Source organism: Mastomys coucha, unplaced genomic scaffold (assembly GCF_008632895.1).
Source record: "Mastomys coucha isolate ucsf_1 unplaced genomic scaffold, UCSF_Mcou_1 pScaffold18, whole genome shotgun sequence".
In the NCBI taxonomy this organism is placed as follows: domain Eukaryota; kingdom Metazoa; phylum Chordata; class Mammalia; order Rodentia; family Muridae; genus Mastomys; species Mastomys coucha.
The window spans coordinates 67173658-67193108 of NW_022196900.1; the positions used below are offsets into that span (position 1 = coordinate 67173658).

The 19451-nt window shown below is 47.1% G+C and overlaps 1 protein-coding gene across 18 annotated transcripts in view; it reads left to right on the forward strand.

The window, feature by feature from the left end:
• The window catches only part of Lrp8 (LDL receptor related protein 8), an 88307-nt gene that overhangs the window by 63310 nt on the left and 5546 nt on the right, over positions 1-19451 (forward strand). For 14 of the 18 annotated variants that reach the window (XM_031378093.1, XM_031378095.1, XM_031378096.1 and 11 more), the window contains 10 exons: positions 2247-2421; positions 4333-4560; positions 5578-5696; positions 5906-6045; positions 7368-7509; positions 8426-8578; positions 9602-9826; positions 12504-12572; positions 16989-17161; positions 18114-18290. In XM_031378093.1, the coding sequence (XP_031233953.1) occupies positions 2247-2421; positions 4333-4560; positions 5578-5696; positions 5906-6045; positions 7368-7509; positions 8426-8578; positions 9602-9826; positions 12504-12572; positions 16989-17161; positions 18114-18290 (1601 nt within the window). The remainder of the gene's footprint in view (positions 1-2246; positions 2422-4332; positions 4561-5577; positions 5697-5905; positions 6046-7367; positions 7510-8425; positions 8579-9601; positions 9827-12503; positions 12573-16988; positions 17162-18113; positions 18291-19451) is intronic. The other 4 variants (XM_031378098.1, XM_031378099.1, XM_031378100.1 and 1 more) reach the window with 1 other exon arrangement.

A 19451-nucleotide genomic window follows, 5' to 3' on the forward strand; every position in this document is an offset into this window, starting at 1 on the left:
TCATGAAGCAGCCGGTGTAGTTAGTGACAGGTGAAGTCAGAGGTGTCTGGGGCATTCCCCTGAGCCGTCCAGACAGTTGTACAGACGGACCCGGTTTCTCCTGAGTCTGAGAGAAGCCCTCGAAGGACTCCGAGTGGAAGGGAAATGCATTATAACGTTTAAGCTCTGCCTGGCTTCACTGCTGGGAACAGGCTGCAGAGGGCCAGAGAGAAGCCACATGTTACCGCGGTACTCCAGGACAAAGGCTTGGAGCAGGTGGGTGCTGTGGGATTATTGAGAAGCGAACAGATGCATGTAGATTTTGAAGGCCAACCAACAGGGTTTGCTTATAAGTCTAATGTGGGATTCTAGAGAAAAGTGAATCAGAAGATTCCAAGGACAAATTCCTAGGAAAAAAAGACTTGCTATTTCAGTATATGAGAAAGATGGTGAAAGGGGTCAGTCTAAGAGGAATGTAGACTGTGCCACAGGTTGAGTGTATGGAAACTGTAGCTCTCCACATGGAGGTATTGAACAAACAGTTGAGTCAAAGTCTGGAGTTTCACACAAATACTTGATAGAACACATACAGTAGCTACAACACTTGATATGAAACCCATAAATCCTAAAATATCTCACTCTATACCTTGCTCTAACACACATTCTCACATCACATGTAACCTGACTTTACTTCCATATTGAACAGGAGTGGACATGGCCCATATGTAGGTGAATATATACATTCTGAATATATACAGAAAATCATGTGACTAAGGTCCAGCTATACAAAAACTCAAAGCATAAACACACAGGTCCCTGTTGCTGACATAGTCCTCAATAAAATCCACAAGATGCCCTCTACCCCAGCTTACCACCTCAGAGAGGTAAAGTCGTGGCTGCAATTTGGGGTGAGGAAAGTTCTGGTGACTGAACAGGCCTAGAACCTAGCTTTCCATCTGGCGCTTCCTGTACTGTGAGCCCTATTTTCCGGCTGTTTGTATCGCCACTTCCCTCTTACCCCTCTGCCCTGGAAGTTTCCATCACTACACACAGTATATTTGTGTGTATACTACACAGCCCCATGTGGCTCTGGACTGCGTCCATCCAGACCCCGTTAGCCTGGCACAGATGCACAGAAACCGGACCAGGTGGCCGACAGAAATGTGTACCAGAAAACATGGGAACTGTGCCTGAAAATTACCTGATACATCTCAAAACCACCTGGGCAGGGCGGTGCAAGGCCCTTAAGGGCCTCTGGGACTTTGGTCTTTCAAATGGAAGTCAAGAATGTTTAGGTGGGGTTGGAGAGATGGCTCAGCGGTCAAGAGTGCCAACTATTCTTCCAAAGGTCGTGAGTTCAAATCCCAGCAACCACATGGTGGCTCACAACCATCCGTGATGAGATCTGACGCCCTCTTTTGGGGTATCTGAAGACAGCTATAGTGTACTTGCATATAATAAATAAATAAATCTTAAAAAAAAAAAACTAAAAAAAAATGTAATTTTGCCAGGCAGTGGTGGCTCACGCCTTTAATCTCAGCACTTGGGAGGCAGAGCCAGGCAGATTTCTTAGTTCGAGGCCAGCCTGGTCTACAGAGTGAGTTCCAGGACAGCCAAGTCTACACAGAGAAATCCTGTCTTGAAAAACAAAACAAAACAAAACAAAAAACAACAACAACAAAAAAGAATGTCTAGGCCTCATGTGATCTTCTGAATCTTACTCTAGAGTCTAAAAATAGCTTTTAAATATACATGGTCAGTTGTATGTTCTGTCCACTGCATGCATGTGATTTGTCAGATGCCATATGTCCTATCTCTGTTGATAGCTCAGCAAACTTAACCTAGCCCACTGGGCTATTTTTCTAGGACCTTTATGCAGGATGGCAGGTGGAGGCCCAAGCAGAAAGGGTTGTGATCTCTGGAAAGTCACACACTCTAGGGCAAGGGAAAGACTTGAAAAGGGCCTGAGCTGTGAAGCTTGGCTGGGGAATCCATGAGAGGAGAAAGGCTGATGAGCCGGACAGGCTGTAGAAGGCCTCAGTGTGGGCATGTGGACACGGGGAGTCATGGACTTAGGAGTTTGTGCCCAATAGAGATGAGAGCTTTGCCGTGCGCTGGTACTCATTATTTGCCCTTCTAGCCTGTGAAGTAGGGGCCATCATCCCCACTTCATAAGAAAATGAACTTCTCACCCAGCAAACGAGCGGCCGAGACTTGGTCTCTAGGCTGCCTGCTTTCTCCATTGACACTGCCTCCCTGCATGGCAGCTGGCAAGAGCCCATCCCTGATCTTCACGAACCGACACGAGGTACGGAGAATAGACCTGGTGAAGCGGGACTACTCGCGCCTCATTCCCATGCTCAAGAACGTTGTGGCACTGGACGTGGAAGTAGCTACCAATCGAATATACTGGTGTGACCTTTCCTACCGCAAGATCTACAGGTGAGTGTTGTGCTTGAGAGAGGGGCAGTTTGCAGAGAGGAGGAAGCCTGGGCTTGACCAGGGATATAGAATTACAGTGGGAGTATAGGTACCGGGGCTCATCAACCTGTGGGGAAACAGCCTTGAGTCCACATCCTAGACTGTCTGACCCCTGGTGGCCTGGCCGTGAAGTGCAGAACGGAGGAAATGAGGAAAGGGATTCTGGGTTCTCCATGGAGAACTACAAATAAGGCCCCACACCTGTGTTCTGGATCCTGTGGACTCAAGATGACTAAGATCTGTCCTCTGCCTTGGAGGACCCCACCTGGATCCTTTTTTGCAGTCATGAGTTCCTAAGGAGACCTCTGACTCAGTTTGACGTTGGGAAAACTTCCTGGATGGTAGTACCCAGCCATCATCACTGGGTGCTCCAGTCACTGGCTCTGTCTCTAGCACTTGGGAAACCCCTCGGACACTTGAGAAGGTTCTGTCTCTGGTCTGTCTCAGATCCCATAATTATCTGGCCTCCCTGCGTATCTGGGGCTCCTTGGGGGAGTTAATGTTCTTGTGTTGCCCTTGAGATCCACTTGCTGATAATTGGGCATTGGATAGACCCTGAGTCACTGTAGAAGGAAAGATGGGAGAAGTGGGTGGGTGGATGAGAGGATAGAAGCAAATGCCGAGTGTGATTCACTGACATCTGGATTCCTGCCTCCCCAGAGTGTACACACACACACACACACACACACACACACACACACACACACCGAGTTCATGCCTGTATACCCAGAAGCAGTAGAGTGAGTCTATCTAGCACATGTGACTGGGAAGCAGGATTTAGGGAGAGCCTGGGTATGGGGCTGGATGAGGCATTACCTGAATTAATTCACAGGTTAATTGGGGGGTCTCAGAAACCACAGCTGTGCACCTCTTTGAGAGAGGACACAGGGGAGATTGGGTATCGGGGGTGGACAGTCTGTGGTTGAAGTTTACAATGCACTGAGTAGAGGTGCCCATGTGATATCTAAGAGTGCTTTGCAGCCTGGACTGTAAGAGAATTGCCAGGACTGCAGAGTGAGAATTATGGATGGCAGCAGGGAGTATGGAAGCAATAATATGGAGAGAGCGCCACGGGGGTGGACATGGCAACCTGACGCCTCCTGTGTGTTTGTGTAGTCAGCTCTCTCTGCCCTGCGCAAACTCCTGCAGACTCCCTTCATCTCACCTCTGCATATCATAACCTTCCCTCAGCGCTTTCCCTTCCTTCCCTTCCTTTTGAGACCACTTTCCCTTCCTTCCCTTCCTTTTGAGACCATCCATTCCGCAGCTACCACAGCGATCTGACGTTCCCAGCTAGGTCTCTAGAGTCATTCAGTTACCCGTCCCACCCTTGCCCCAGGATGCGATCCAATTCCTTAGCAGCGCGCTCAGAGATGTCAGGATGCAGTTCTCGCCTGAACTTATTTCCAGTTTTGCATCCCATAATCCAGCTCTGCCACACCAGACACTGCATACTTTCTGAACGTGTGCACTTCTACGCTTGTGTATACTGGCCTTTTTTGTGTGTTTGGTTTCATCTTTTGTGCCCCTGGTGATCTGGTCCTTCAAGACTCAACCACAAAGGCTTCTCCCACTCTGCAGGATGGTGCAGTCTCCATTTCCCTGCTGCCGTAGCTCCCACACTGCATTGTGTACCTGCCTGCAAGCTTCTTCCCCCACTAACTGAGCTCCTCCAGGCCAGAATCTAGCTGATTCAGCCCGTGTCTCTACCCTGGTGGCTCAAGGAATGTGTTGAGTGGAGATTAGTCAAGTTCCTCTAGAACCCACTGCCATGGCCCAGAGAGAAGACAAAGAGGGGAGGGTTGCAGAGGCAGCTCCACATGGGCCAGTGGGTAGAGCATCTGCCCATGGCCAGCCCTGCTTTCTCCTAAGCGCCCACATGGACAAGGCCAGCATCCCGGACGAGCAGGTGGTCCTCATTGATGAGCAGCTGCACTCTCCAGAGGGCCTGGCGGTGGACTGGGTCCATAAGCACCTCTACTGGACAGACTCAGGCAATAAGACCATCTCAGTGGCCACAACCGACGGACGCCGCCGCAGTACTCTCTTCAGCCGTGAGCTCAGTGAGCCCCGAGCCATTGCCGTTGACCCTCTGCGAGGGTGAGTATCCCCACACAAACTTCCCATTCCACCAGCAAAGGTGCTCAGTTCTCATGTGTCTGTTACAAGAGCTGTCAAAGGTTCTAGAAGACACAGGGAAAGAAGTCCAAACGGCCCATATCCTCTTTGTCCTCAGCCAGGGTATCTGGGCATTAGTCACCAGAGGTCACCCTGGACTCTTGGTTTACTCGTGGCATCGCTGAAGTGGCATGTCTTGGAATGCTACAGGATTGGAGATCCCTGGTGGCTTCAGAGGGTAGAGGTCTTTCTTCAGGTTTCTGACATTAAGTATCTGGAAGCAGATACTTCATTACTTATCATAGAACCTCTTTCATTGTGGAATACCTACCCATTACATAGTAGAGTTTCCCCTTATAATCCCAAATCTGTCTCCCTACAACTTCCCCCAGTGGGAGTTACATAAGCACTCAATACAACCAGTAAGATTTGAGGACTCGGGTTCCTGGGGCTGCTCTGCTCCTAGTCCCTCGCCTTTCCCCACCCCTGCATCGACCTTTGTTGCCCAGTGTGTGGGCCCCTTTAACCTAGGCTACTTTACTCTGGCCACACATCCTCCCTTAGTGGAAATGGTCCTTCTTCCTCATGAGAGGGTGAGTTAGCAACAGTGAGCTGCTGTGATCTCTAGTAGAGATGAGGGTCCAGGAGCAGGGACCTGCGTTAAGATGGTCTTCTTTCTCCTCTGTAAAACGGGAGAGGTGTGGAAGGGCCTTTCCCACACGGATGCTCTAGGATTCTGGTTAGAGCTGCCACAGTGAAAGCCGAGCTCACAGGCCGTTTGGCTGAGACTGAGTCGATTGTGGGCAAGTAGAGCTTCCCTGGGCTCTCATGAGTTGAAGGTTAAAATGCCTTTTCTAAGATTTGATAGTTCCAAGGGATTTCAGAGGGTTCCCTGTTAAATATAATTCCCAGCTCTTCAGTGGATCCCTGAGCCTTTGTGACTCAGACCACTCCAGCTATCCCAAACAAGAAGCTAATTTGGGGTCTTCTGTCCTTCAGGTTCATGTACTGGTCTGACTGGGGTTTCCAGGCCAAGATTGAGAAGGCTGGGCTCAACGGTGCAGACCGGCAAACGTTGGTTTCAGACAACATTGAATGGCCCAATGGAATCACCCTGGGTGAGCCCTGCTTGTCTATGTGAGTTGGGAGCCTGCACTAGAAATGATCCTGACAACCGTTAGGAGTCCCATGGGTCTTGTGTCAGAGTCCCCTCGTGGTGGCCAGTGTCTTTGTTCCCTTAGGCCTGGGAATATGGGTAGGGAGGAGTGCAGTGCAGTGGAGAGGCAGCTGCAGTAACTGGTGTCTAACCTGATCCCTCCTCCCCAAGACTTGCTGAGCCAGCGTTTGTACTGGGTGGACTCCAAGCTGCACCAGCTATCCAGCATTGACTTCAGTGGAGGCAACAGAAAGATGCTGATTTCCTCCCCTGACTTCCTGAGTCACCCTTTTGGGGTGGCTGTATTTGAGGTGAGCCCCACAGGGGTAGGCATGATCCTGTCGGGAAGCTGAAACCCAGAAAAGGCTTGTTCAAATAGGATGCTTCCAGACGTGTCCAAAGGAGAACAGAAGAACAGGGAAGCCAGCTGACAGGTTTGTACAGACTCCAGGAGCTGCCTCCACAGAGGGCTCAGCAGCCCAGTCTGCCTGGCAGCCTTTCCTGTGCTCTCCCCAGGAGCCTTGTTCAGAGAATGTCCCATAGGTAAATCACTCAGCACAGATGTTTGCCCTCCACATCCTCAGCACCTAGCATGGATCTCACATACAGAAGGAGACAGGGAGAAAGGAATATGCATGTCCTTAGAATCATTCAGTGTCGGGCACACCCTGAGAGATGCTATGCAGCTAGGCTCATTTTTGTTGACCTTTGTCAAATCTTGGGGTCATAGAAGTAAATTAGACACTACTCAAGCCCTCAGGAAGCTCCCAAGAAGGAGAAGAATCAAGAAGCCCATCTACTCGGACCTTAACATCCTTTCTTTTTGGGAAAACAAAGAAGCCAGAACCTACTCAAGGTTCTTACACACAGACTAACCTTGCCATCAAGTGAGGGCAGAGTAAAGGAGGGGTGGACTGTGGTGGGCAATAGCAGTATTTTCTTGGAGCCGCTTCATTCAGTACTACTTGAACTCGTGTGCAAAGTATCTCCTCTAAATCTAGCCCCTTGCATCAAGTCTATGTATATATACTTGAGCATCTCCCTGGCATGTGTAAAGTATGTGTATGTGCATGAGTTTGCATAAATGCACCAGAGTAAACGTGTATGTTCCTGTGTGTGTGCTTTTATGTGTATGCACACTAAAGGGTACTTACTTCAGCATGAGCATGTCTTTAGGAGTCTAGATGGACCTGTGTGGTTGTGTCTGGATCTGTGGACAAGATGCATGGTTGCACCTGTAATTGTGGATTTGTCTACAGATACGTGTCTGGTCTTCTTGTGTGTTCCTCCTAGAAGGCCCAACAGCAGCTAGCCCTCAGGATCTCACACATTCCTTCTGATCTTCGTCCCAGGCCACAGGGATGGTACCAGTTGTAGACATCCAGCCTTGGTTTTCTTTTGGCTCCAGGAAGTAAGCCTAGCTCAGCAGCACAGAATCACCAAGTAACCGTCTAAGACAGAAGGGAGCTAGGAGACTTTGCTTCACTGTCAGAGGCAGAGTCCTCTGAAAACCTGTGGGCAGGGTAGATAGCGCTGAGACCGGTTCATCCTGTCCCTGATTTGAGGCTGGGCCCTAAGACTAGGATGGAGCTTGGATTCTGGGCTTTCTATCCTTTATGTCTGTATTCCACAGGACAAGGTATTCTGGACAGATCTGGAGAATGAGGCCATTTTCAGCGCGAATCGGCTCAATGGCCTGGAAATCGCCATCCTGGCTGAGAACCTCAATAACCCACATGACATTGTAATCTTCCATGAGCTGAAGCAGCCAAAGGGTAAGCAAGCCTTCCCTAGTCCCCGCCTGTCACTTGACAGGCTACATTTCTTTCCATTCGTCCAGCATCCCCAGGAACACAATGATCCCTCTTGTTGTAGAGCGTGTTGCCGTATTTTGTCTCATTCTGCTTCAGCCTCCGTGTGAAGCAAGGCTAGGAATAAATAATCACATAAGCGTCCTAGCCTTGCCAACACTGTAACAGGTGCTTATTATATGTCTAATTCAACAACCGAGAAACCGAAGTTGGAAAGATAAAGCACTGTTGACAGGTAGAAAACAAAAATCTAAACTCCATCCACCTGGTTGCCAAGTTCCTCTGTTGTGACACATCAGTGCGCACTCACTTCTTGCATCCATTTTGCAGTACTATGCAATCATGTGCCTTACAGTTAGCCAGGTGGCTTACTAGAAATGCTCTAATAATCGTACTGCAGGGCTGTCTCATCTGCTGTCACAACTTAACTGTATTGGTTTCCAGGGTAACAGAGACAGCAAAAGGGGCAAGAAGATAAGACTGGTGCCTGATTCTAGTTCTAGAGATTTAAAGCAGAAAGAGACGGCAGGTACACAGAGGAGGAACAAATAAGACAAACACAGTGGGAGAGGGGGTAGATTGTTTGGAAATGGTTAAATTCTATCTCCAAAATTCCTAGAGTTGTAATGTGTACATGTGTTCTCTGAGCCTAGGCTTCTCTGTCAGTTGGGACTGTAACACCCACTTTGCAGAACTGTAAGAGTGACTGAGGGTAACCATAAAGTCCCAAGTACTATGCTGGTAGGTGCCCAAATAAAAGTAGGGAAAGACTTTTGAGCAAGTCCAGCTGGTGGGATCTCATTATTGGTAGACAAGAGAACCTGGCATGGCCTGTCAACCTCCCAACATGCTGTCTGTCTGTTCCTCCCCCTGCCATTAGCTGCAGATGCCTGTGAACTGAGTGCCCAGCCTAATGGCGGCTGTGAATACCTGTGCCTTCCTGCTCCTCAGATCTCCAGCCACTCTCCCAAGTACACGTGTGCCTGTCCTGACACAATGTGGCTGGGCCCAGACATGAAGAGATGCTACCGAGGTTCGTGACAAACGTTGCCTTTGACTCCTAGAACACAGTATGCTCCAGGTCTTCCCTGGTGGACTCTCACGTTTGCACTTTCGTCTTATTTACACTTCCTCGAATGTGTGAGTTCATGGCACCTTCTAAGGCTTTCCCATCTCCCAGAAAAGTACAATGTGCCTAAAATATTTTAAATCCAACTTTCAGGAAGTTTCTGGAATCCCTTGAAAACCTCAAATTAATGGGCCTGGAGAAGGCTCCCTGGCTGAGGGTACTTGTTGCTCTTGCAGAGGACCCTGGTTCAGTTCCTAGCACCTATATGCTGGTTTACAGCCATCCTTAGCTCTAATTTCAGAAGTTTCAACCCTGATTCCTTCTACTGACCTCTGAGGACACCAGGCAAGCTCATGGTGCACAGGCAAAACACCCATAGATATAAAATAAAGTAAATAAGTCTTTAAAAAAAAAGTAAAAAATAAAATAAAGAAAACTTCAAGTAAAGAGCCCTCAATCTCCGCTGACCATTTCTAGCAGATGCCCGTTCTTAGCTAGACCAAGCACATTGCATAGATGCCCTTGAGTGCAGTGTAACAATTGTGGAATAGCACTTCATTCTCATAAATGGGGTTTGTTTCCCAGTCTCCCTGTATAGCCAAGGCCTTGGAGTTGAGCATTAAGTCTGATGGATCCTTTATAATGTCCAGATTCAACTGTTTGATGTGAAGAATTTCAACCTAATGATGTGACTATAGATTAGGATAAAATGCTTCTAGACTTGTGTGTCTTTTACAGAGGCCTCATCCGCCCTTGTCTCTTCAGCACTGCTCCACTGACTTGTCTTTATCAGATCAAAGTGAAGTGCTAGGACTCAGCTGAAGAGAAGATCTTGACCCATTCAGGGGGATGGGGAAAAGGCTCACAAAAGTGGCATCTGAGCTAAGCCCAGAGGATGAGTCCTACATATCACTCAGCAGCAGTAACTTAGGCACTAAAGCAACAAACCGCTCTGTCTGTGTAACCTCCCTGGTCTTTCCCCTCTAGCACCTCAGTCTACCTCAACTACAACCTTAGTTTCTGCCATGACAAGGACAGTACCTGCTACCACAAGAGCCCCTGGGACAACCATCCACGACCCTACCTACCAGAACCACAGCACAGAGACGCCAAGCCAGACAGCTGCTGGCCCTCACTCAGTTAACGTCCCTAGGGCTCCCAGCACCGTTCCATCCACCCCGAGCCCTGCAACCAGCAACCACTCCCAGCACTGTAAGGAAGTCGGTTCTGCATTTCTCATCACTCGGGGGAGTCCTATGGAAGCCAGGATGAGGGTCAGGAGTGGCTGGGAAGGGAGATCTTGCCAGAACTACGTAAGGTCTACCTCTGAGGAGGAAGCGAGGGAGAGAAGGGGCCGTCCTGGGATTGAGGAAACTTGGGTGTTCATAAGTTTTAAAGGGCCTGGAGACAAGCCATTCATTCCATCTTTAAGCCTCCTTCTTCCCCTAAAAGGAACAACTAATAAGCTACACTCTATTTGCTTCTCAAATGGTCAGGGGAGGCAAAGGATCTTTAATCTCAGCAAACAGGAGACAGAAGTAGGTGGATTTTTCTAAGTTTTAAGCCAGCCTGAGCTACATAGAGAGTTCCAGGCTAGCCAAGGCAACATGGTAAGACCCAGCCTCAAGAGAGGGAGCTAGGCAAAAGAGGCATTGTAAATGAAAGTGCCCAGCCTCCTGGGTGTGTGTCAGTGTTCCATGTGTTCCTGAGGTGGGTGTCATCAAACCTGGAAAGCTCTGACTGAAGCTCCCTGCAGCCTTGGTAAGCTGCCTAGACAGTAATGTCTGTAAGTGGGATCTGCTTGTGCCTGTTTCCAAACCCTGGGATAAAATAATTAAGCTTAGCACTTCTTAAATCATCTGGAGCAGTAATTGTCTCTGTTGGAACTGCTCTATCTCATTAACCAGAAAATACCTTTATAATTGCCAGGAGGAGTTCATTTTAAAGGATAAACCATCTCTCACATTTTTTTTCCATACATGGCTGGCCCAGAAACCAAGCAACCTGGTGACATTGTTCAGATCAGGGCTATTTTGCCAGCAGAAGCTAGATTCTAAGAATAGACATTTGAGGCAACCTGGCGTTTGCAGAGGTGGAATTCCATTTCCTCTCATCTGGGGCAGAGCTCTGAGTGTCCTCACATCCTCACAGGCCTCAGGACATTTCTCAAGCACATCAGAGCAAGGGGACATCAGTGCTTCTGGCTAGCTTGTTTTCTCCCCCGCCCCGCCGTGTGTGTGTGTGTGTGTGTGTGTGTGTGTGTGTGTGTGTGTGTGTGTGTGTGTGTGTGTGTTGGGGGGTGTAATATGTGTGCATATAAAAGCTGGCGATCAACTTCAGAAGTGTTCTCAATAGTTCTCCATCTTAATTCTTGAGACAGAGTCTCTCACAAAGCATGGAGCTCACTGATTTGGTTAAACTGGCTGGCCAGCGAGCTTCAGGTTTCCTCCTGTCTCTACTTCCTCAGTGTTAGGACTGTGGGCACATGGTACCACGCCTGGCGGCCATGCACTGGGAAGCAGACTTCAGACCCTCATTCCTAAATGGCAAGCACTTAACAAGTGAGCCATCTTTCCAGCGCCCTCCAGTTAGCTCACTTGGTAAGCAGTGCAGCTCTCTGATCAGTCAGAGTGGCTTGAAGTAGCATGGAGAACTAGATGGAGGCAATGGGTTGGGGACATGGCCAGTGGCTAGCCATTCCTCTCACGCCTCAGAGGGCTCTCGTGGGCGCCTAGTGTTATACACGTGTCTCATGGAAGATGGCTGTTAGAGTTAGCGAAGGATATTTATTTAAAATACAGTACATTCTACAATCACTCTTCAGTTTAAGAATGGGCTTTTATGTACTTTAACAACAACAACAACAATCCTTCCTTTAGAGATGGGGTCTTACTATGTAGCCCAGGCTAGTCTGAATTTCAGGTCTTCTATCCTTACCATCCTGAGTGATGCGTGATATGCATGTACTATCATGCCTGGCTAACATACCTTTTTTTAAATTTAGCCCTTATAATAACTACTACCCCCCTCATTACCATCTTTTTTTTTTTTTTCCAAGACAGGGTTTCTCTGTGTATAGCCATAGCTGTCCTGGAACTCACTCTGTAGACCAGGCTAGCCTCGAACTCAGAAATCCGCCTGCCTCTGCCTCCCAAGTGCTGGGATTAAAGGCGTGCGCCACCACCGCCCGGCTCCTCACTACCATCTTAAATTAGGCAAAGCCAGCTAGACACTGTGCTAAGTATCTTATATGAATTATCTCATTTAATCCTTAAATGTGCCCCTAAGATGTAGAAAAGATTTTAAGATAAAGAAGTACAGTATACATTATATGTTTAATATTATATTAGCTTCCACAGTTTCACACAGGGAATGTGCGATAGAGATAGGATTTGAACTGAGGAGGCCTGACTCAGAAACCTATGCTCCAGGTTATACTCCACTACGTTCTAGTATCTCTCTCGTTTTAAGCCTTTAGGAAAACAAGCTGGTAGTGCATAGAACAGGCAGACCAGCAAAACAGTGGGGACAATACATTAGATTTTGGTAGAAAAAGACAGCAGACTCCATCAACAACAAGGAGGCCTAAGCTCTCACCTGCCATGTAGCCCCCAGCTTCCTACCATCTTGATACTATGGGAAAGTATGGGACTTGGGTCATAAGTCCTGAGTTCAAGTCCCAAGTCTGCATTTATCAAAATTTAGTTTCCTGGATGTGAAATAACCTCTGTCCTATTTGCCCCTGGAGTTTTGGTGAAATTTAGTAAACTCACTAGTTACACAGTATCTGGGAGCATCATCCTAGAGCGAGGGCAAGAAGAGGTTGGGTGGGCAGGCAGGGCTTGGATTCACAGCGATGGAGCATCATTCTGTAACTGATGTTTTACAGATGGGAATGAAGGCAGCCAGATGGGCTCAACAGTCACCGCTGCTGTCATTGGGGTCATCGTGCCCATAGGTGAGTGTGGCCCCAACTAGTGGAGGGCAAAAGGACTCTTTGCCCAAGGTTTGGGAAAGGCACTAGAGGGATAAAGAACTCTGCATGCTACCTGGTTCAATGTGGGCTCTTGCCCGGCACACAGTGCTCTTCAACTTCTGCCACCATGTGAGCATCCAGACGCACCTCCCTGCCCCACCCACCTCCACAAGCCACACTCACATCATGTGAAGACCAAACGAGTGCTCCCTGGGGACCCACCTGGTGTCTCTTGCTCACCATTCTCTCACATTATAGAAAAGTATGTATTTGTTAACTGATAAACTGGGCTGCTTGTCACTTCTTGAGTAAATCACCTTGTCTTGTTTTCTTTCAATAAATATTTATCAAGCAGCTATCAAGAAAGGGAAGGTAGTTGAAGGATAAGTGAGGCAGAATCCTAGCCTACAGAAGTCTAGTCTTGGTTTAGCAAGAAAACTCAGTAGGCAAAAGCGCTTGCCGCCAAGGCTGACGGCCTGAGTTTTGTCCCTGCAGCCCACATGGTAGGAGGAGGGCTGGTTCCTGCAGTATGTTCTCTAGGTTCCACAGCCCAACTTGCAGCATGCGTGCCCCACCCTGCAAAATAAAAAAGTAAATGTAATTTACAAAAAACCCAGGAGGACAGAGGATACATATGACTCAAGTAAGTTGATGATGACATGGCAAGTCCTAAGAGTAAGCTGTGTTACTGTGTTGAGTGGGGATGCCAAGGAGTCTCTTCGATCTAAAAGGGAAGAGAAGAGGCGAGGTTTCCCAGTGGAAATAATCCTTGAGCTGAGTTGGCCAAGTGAAGAAGAATCAAGAACAGCCCAAGCAGTGCAGACAGCATGTGCAAAGCCAGGATGGGGAGAGGCATAGAGAGAGTTACGGAGGTTGAACTAGGAGTTCAGTACGACAGAGCAATCCTGGCTAAGACTCAGAACCTGGGGTTGACTCATTCCCTCCCACTATGATATTCATGTGTCCTGTGTATCCATTTTCGCATGCCTGACTCATATCTTAGCAGTATTTTTGAGTTGGATTGCCCATTTTTAGGTTTAACTCCTGGGCTAGTTAGTATTACTATTGCTGTGATGAAAAACCATAACCAAAGCAACTTTGGGGAGATTCATTTTGCTTATGCATTTACGCTGTTCATCAGTGAAGGAAGTTAGGGCAGGGACTCAAACAGGGCAGGAAGTTGGAGGCGGGAGCTGATGCAGAGGCCATGGTGGGTGCTGCTTACTGGCTTGCTCCCCATGGCTTGCTTAGCCTGCTCTCTTGGAGAACCCAGGACCATCAGCCCAGGGTTGGAACCACCCACAATGGGCTTAGCCCCTCCTCATCTAACATAAGATAAGAAATCGCCTTATAGGCTTGCCTACAGCGCGATCTTACGGAGGCATTTTCTTAAAGATTTATTATTTATGTTTGAGTGCTCTATCTGCATGTACACCTGCATGCCAGAAGAGGGCATCAGATCCCAGTACAGATGGTTATAAGCCACCATATGATTGCTGGGAATTGAACTCAGGACCTCTGGAAGAGCAGCCAGTGCTCTTAAGCACTGAGCCGTCTCTCCAGCCCTATGGAGGCATTTTCTTAACTGAGGCTCCTTCCTCTCAGATGGCTCTAGCCTGTGTGAAGTTGACATAAAACTGGCCAGCACATCTCCCTCAGGGCCTCTGTTCTTCTGTAAGTCATAGACAGTAGTGCTAAGGTATAGTTTATATAATGGAATGTAGCAGGGGCATGTCAGATACACTGCTCATTTAACAGCATCTTGAGATTCCTGGGAGGAAATAGAATGGTAGTTCCAGAGCGGAAGTGAGGGCTCTGGAGAAGATAGCATTTGAGTTGGTCTTGAAAGGGCTCACCACAAAAGATGGTGGCGAGATGACTAGTCTAGTTTATTTTGAGTGAGCCTGTACCTGCCATCTGTGTGTCCTCTCTGGTTGCTATGACCCTCGCTGAAATAATCAGTACTTAAATTGATTTAAAGCATAAATTTAAATGTCTGCTAATCTGAAGGGGAAGAGGTGAGCATTGTTCCTGCAAGAAGTAGAGTTAGGTTTTCATAATATTCCTGGACATTTATTTACATTTTATTCTCTATGACTTGCCTACTGGCATTCTCATTTTTTTCTTTTGGTTATCTTATTTTTAGAAATACATAATAAATATTAAAACCTTAATAATATATAAACAAATGTGTTTTCCCGGTCTGACACTTGACTTTAAATTTGCTCGTGGTATCTCTTATCATTTATAAGCTTATATTTCTTAAGCCTTAGATCTGCCCATTTTTTGTTCTGTCAGTTCTGTGTTTACTGTCTTGCTTAGAAAAAGGCCCACTTAGTTCCGAATTATTAAAATGTCTCCTAATGTTTTCTTCTTCTAACTTAAACTCCTTTTTCTGTGCTTTATATTATTAGAGGATGGCATGAGCTAGAGATGTAACTGTTTCTTTTGTAATTGTTATACCCGTTCTAATCTGTGAATATAATGCTTTATATGGGTGTATATATAAAACCACACTTAGGGGCCCCTCATCTCCCTGTGACTTGAGTGATCATCTTCATTGTAGCTGATACATCTCTGCCTCTGCAATCCCCCTCACCTAGGATCTGTTCATTCCCATAGACTAGCAACTTTATGGAGTGTTATTCTTGCAAACATTTTCTTAAATGTTTGTATATCATTTCTTTTCTAGATGATTAGAATAATTGTGCCATGTTGTAAAATTTATGATAAGATTTTCATTGAACTTGTTTTGGATATATGAACTTGCATGAGAGGAATTTACACTTTTACAGTATCAAGCTTTTCCATTTAAGACATAGCATCTTCATTTTAGCCTTCATTTATGCTTTTTAGCAGTCCTTGATAGATCATGTCACATTTGCCTACTTCATGTTAGGTTAGTCTGGGAATTTTATAACTTTTACTGGTCCATTATGAATGTGCCTGTTCCGTGACATTTTCTAATTGGTTATTTATTTGGGAGAATTATGTCTGTCTGTTTGCATGGGTGGTTTTTTAAGACAGGATTGCAGAAACTCTAAGGCGGACTTGCCTGAGCTAACAATATAGTCCAGACTATCCTTAAACTCTTGATAATTTTCCTGTCTCAGTCTCCTGTACACTAGAATTACTGGCGCAAGCCTCACATCTGGATTCTAATGTGTTACTGCTTACTAAAAGGAAGGATATTGACTTTTTATATTGATTCTTGAATAACTAGATTATTTCTAGTATTATTTTACCTGCTTCTATAATGCTCTTATAGCTTGTTGCTACTTTTAATTATGGTATTCTTACTCAAACAGAAACCCTCTACAGCATCCCAAATCATTTCCACCAATGTGCTCAGAACTACTACATACTTTGGTAGGCACAGTCTGGGAAACTCCCTTCCTGTAGGCCGCCCTAGGTTACCTCTGCAGTCCTCACATGCCCGGCTGAATTCTTGCCATCATTCCCATCATCTGGATCTAACTCTTTTTTTGTTTGCATTGCCACCAACTCTAAAAGATCTGTCCATCAAGTTGGAATCAAGCATAGATTCCTTCCTAGGCTTTGGCCTTGGATCTATAAGACACCCCTTGTTCCGACAGAGGGACAGAGAGTGCTCGGTCTTGACTTTCCCGTCCGTCCAACAAGACCCAAGCTGCTTGGTATTTTTAACCAGCTCTGAAATCTTTGACTCAAACCTGTGTTGCCCTTCTATATCCCCATCTAGAGACTCTCTTTGTTGTATGGAGCCTTAGAGTTGAAAAGACATGCAATTTGGAGGGAGGGTGGCCTTCTTAAGAGTCCTAGTGAAGCAGCAGCATTAGGGTGCAGGTGTAGGCAAACACTTCTCAGCCATTTAGCAAGTGCCACTGAGCACACACTAGGCATGAACACAGAGAAATAAACAAACACACTCAGGGCTGGGGAGATGGCTCAGTGGTTAAGGACCCTACTGTTCTTCTAAAAGACCAGAGTCTATTTCCCATCGTCCATGTCTAGTAGCTCACAGTCAACTGTCACACCAGTTCCAGGATATCAGATGCCTTTTCCTTATTCTCACCCATACCTGCGCATGCGTGTATATATGTATATAGTCACCGACACACTACGTACACATAAATAAAAATGATTTAAAAATCATTTAAAAAAAAAAGTTGGCACAGCCCTCGAAAGCTCAGTCCAGTTGAGAGAACAGATAATTTAAGTAGTGTGGCCCGGGGACACACCTAAGGGGGAGGCAGGTTGGGAAAGGCACACATCATACAACAGACGAAGAATTAATAAAGGAATGCAGTGGTGACACAGAAATGGAGCCAGGGGTAATAAAGTCCGGGAGGTGGCAGACGGGTGTTGATGCTGGGCCAGAGCTCCTGGTTGTTCAGTGTGATGTTGCCTTCCCTCCAGTGGTAATAGCCCTACTGTGTATGAGTGGGTACCTCATCTGGAGAAACTGGAAGCGGAAGAACACCAAGAGCATGAATTTCGACAACCCAGTGTACAGGAAAACAACAGAAGAGGAAGAAGAAGACGAACTTCACATAGGGAGGACAGCTCAGATTGGCCATGTCTATCCGGCAGTAAGTACTCCTCAAGCTCCTTCCCTCACTCCTTTCCTCTTCCCCTCCCCCTTCCTCCTTCCCTCACTCCTTTCCTCTCCCTCCCTTCCTCTTTCCTTCCCTTCCTTCCTTCCTTCCTTCCTTCCTTCCTTCCTTCCTTCCTTCCTTCCACTTTATCAAGAACCTCCTACATGTCAGGCACAGTTTTGGCTCTGGGAGAACACAGCCACACTGAAGCAGGCGGTGGGGGGGGTGGGGAGCAGAGTATCAGGATATCTTTTTACCTGCAGGGTCTCTCTTCCTAGCAGTTAAGAAGCCAATGCCTTTCTGCAGAAGGGTAAATGGCTGAGTTCCGACAAGCTCTGAATGCCTGTTAAACGCCAAACACCGCATTGGACATCGAGTATTCAGAGTTAATAAAGGAGTGCATTGCTTCCCAAGTTGCTGCTGGGGTGTTAGAGTTGCTCAGTGTCATGGGGTGGAAGTTGAAGTGTCTATCTTTCTAGGAAGCCTTCCCAGGCTTGCTTTCTTCTCCACGTCTCCTGGGCCTCTCCATCCACAATCCTCGTACCTTTTGCTTGGCACTGAAGCCACTAAAGTGTGAGGTCCCTAAGGGCAGGCTCTGATGTGGTTAGTTGGTTTCCCTGGGCTTGGCATAGCACAACTTGCTTTAACAAATGCTGAATGGATGGATGGTGTAGAAGCACAGCCAGAGGCTGCTGGTTTGTCTGGGGATCCAGCACATAGAATAACACAAGAGCTGTGTCTTAAAAAAAGAAATAGTAATGTTCAGGTAGGGAAGAATAGAAATGACATTCCAAAGAGAATCATGTGGAAAGGCTTAGAGGCCAGAAAGGGCGTGGCCTGTGGGGAGTGAGGTTTGTAAAGTGGTTAGAACAGGTGTCACTGTTGCACAGCAGAGTCAGGGGGCTGAGTATGACCTCAGAGGTCATCCAGTCCATCCCCCTGTCAGGCAATCAGCAGCTATGATCGCCCACTGTGGGCAGAGCCCTGTCTTGGGGAGACCAGAGACCTGGAAGACCCAGCCCCTGCCCTCAAGGAGCTTTTTGTCTTGCCGGGAGAACCAAGGTCACAGCTGCACCAACTCCCGAAGAACTCTCTTTCCGAGCTGCCTGTCGTCAAGTGCAAGGTAGGGCAGTGCCACTCTGAGCCTGAGGGGCTGGCGAGTGAGGGCCTTAAACCTAGGCAGCTACAGCAAATCTTAGCAGGCTTTCTGGTTTTAGAAGGCTTGATACTGGGACAGAGGAAGAGTGGGCGTGTCCTAGGCAGAGGAAATAGCATGTGGAATAATGTTACTGAATGCGTGGCAGACAAACTGCTCTTGAAGCAAACTTTGTTAAAGGAGAGATGCATGAAACAAAGTTGGGCAGTGTTCTGAGGGTCAGCAGATGGTCCTGAGGCTCCGTAACCGTGGCCAGTGCAGGCAAACAGATTTTTAGAGATCGGAGAAGGCATAGTACACGAAGCCTAGAGCTTGGAGCAAGGAGATGACTCTGTCCCACGGTTCCACGGTCCTGCAGTCTCGTCTGTTTACCTTTACTAGTGCGATGAGAGCGAAAGCCCCAGTCTCTGCTTCCTGAGGTTATAAAGTTTAAGAGTATCTTGTGAATTACGAATCAGTCTATGCTAAGGAATCATCATTTCCAGAGAAGGAAATGATGTAGTGAAGTTACTCTGATTAATAAGGCGGATCTGAGTTCCAGGCCGGCTGGTCTAGAGAGGGAGCTTCAGGACCAGGATGCACAGAGAAACCCTATCCTGTGTGATAAGCTCCTGCTAGTTACAAAGACATGGAGTAAGCAAAGGGACATTTGGCAAGCAACTACTACGTGTCAGACACTGCTTCCCAAGTGTCACATGTTTTTCTCATTTAGTCGTCACAATCACCTTTGGAGGTGATAGTATTAGTTTCGTTTACAGTTGAGAAAACTGAGACCCACAGGATTTTAATAACTTCCCTGAGATCATAGGCAGAAAGTGGCAGAACCAAGATTAACTCCAGGCAGTGCGCAGAGGCCCGAGTTCCTTCCACTCTATTATGGGGTACATGTCCTCCAAGCTCTGGAAATCAGAATTCTCAACCTCCTGTCTTCTTCTGTCCTTTCCTCCTGTAGCTCTGCCATCACTACTAGGGCCTGTCTTTGGCCTAGATGGGCTTGGCAAGGATAAGGGTGGCTTGACAATATCACTGTTGGTACAACATGACCAAGCATGCATGGAGAAATTAAAAATAGCTCAAAATTAACTTGAAAGGCAATGAGTTTCTTTCTTTCTTTTTTTCTTTCTTTCT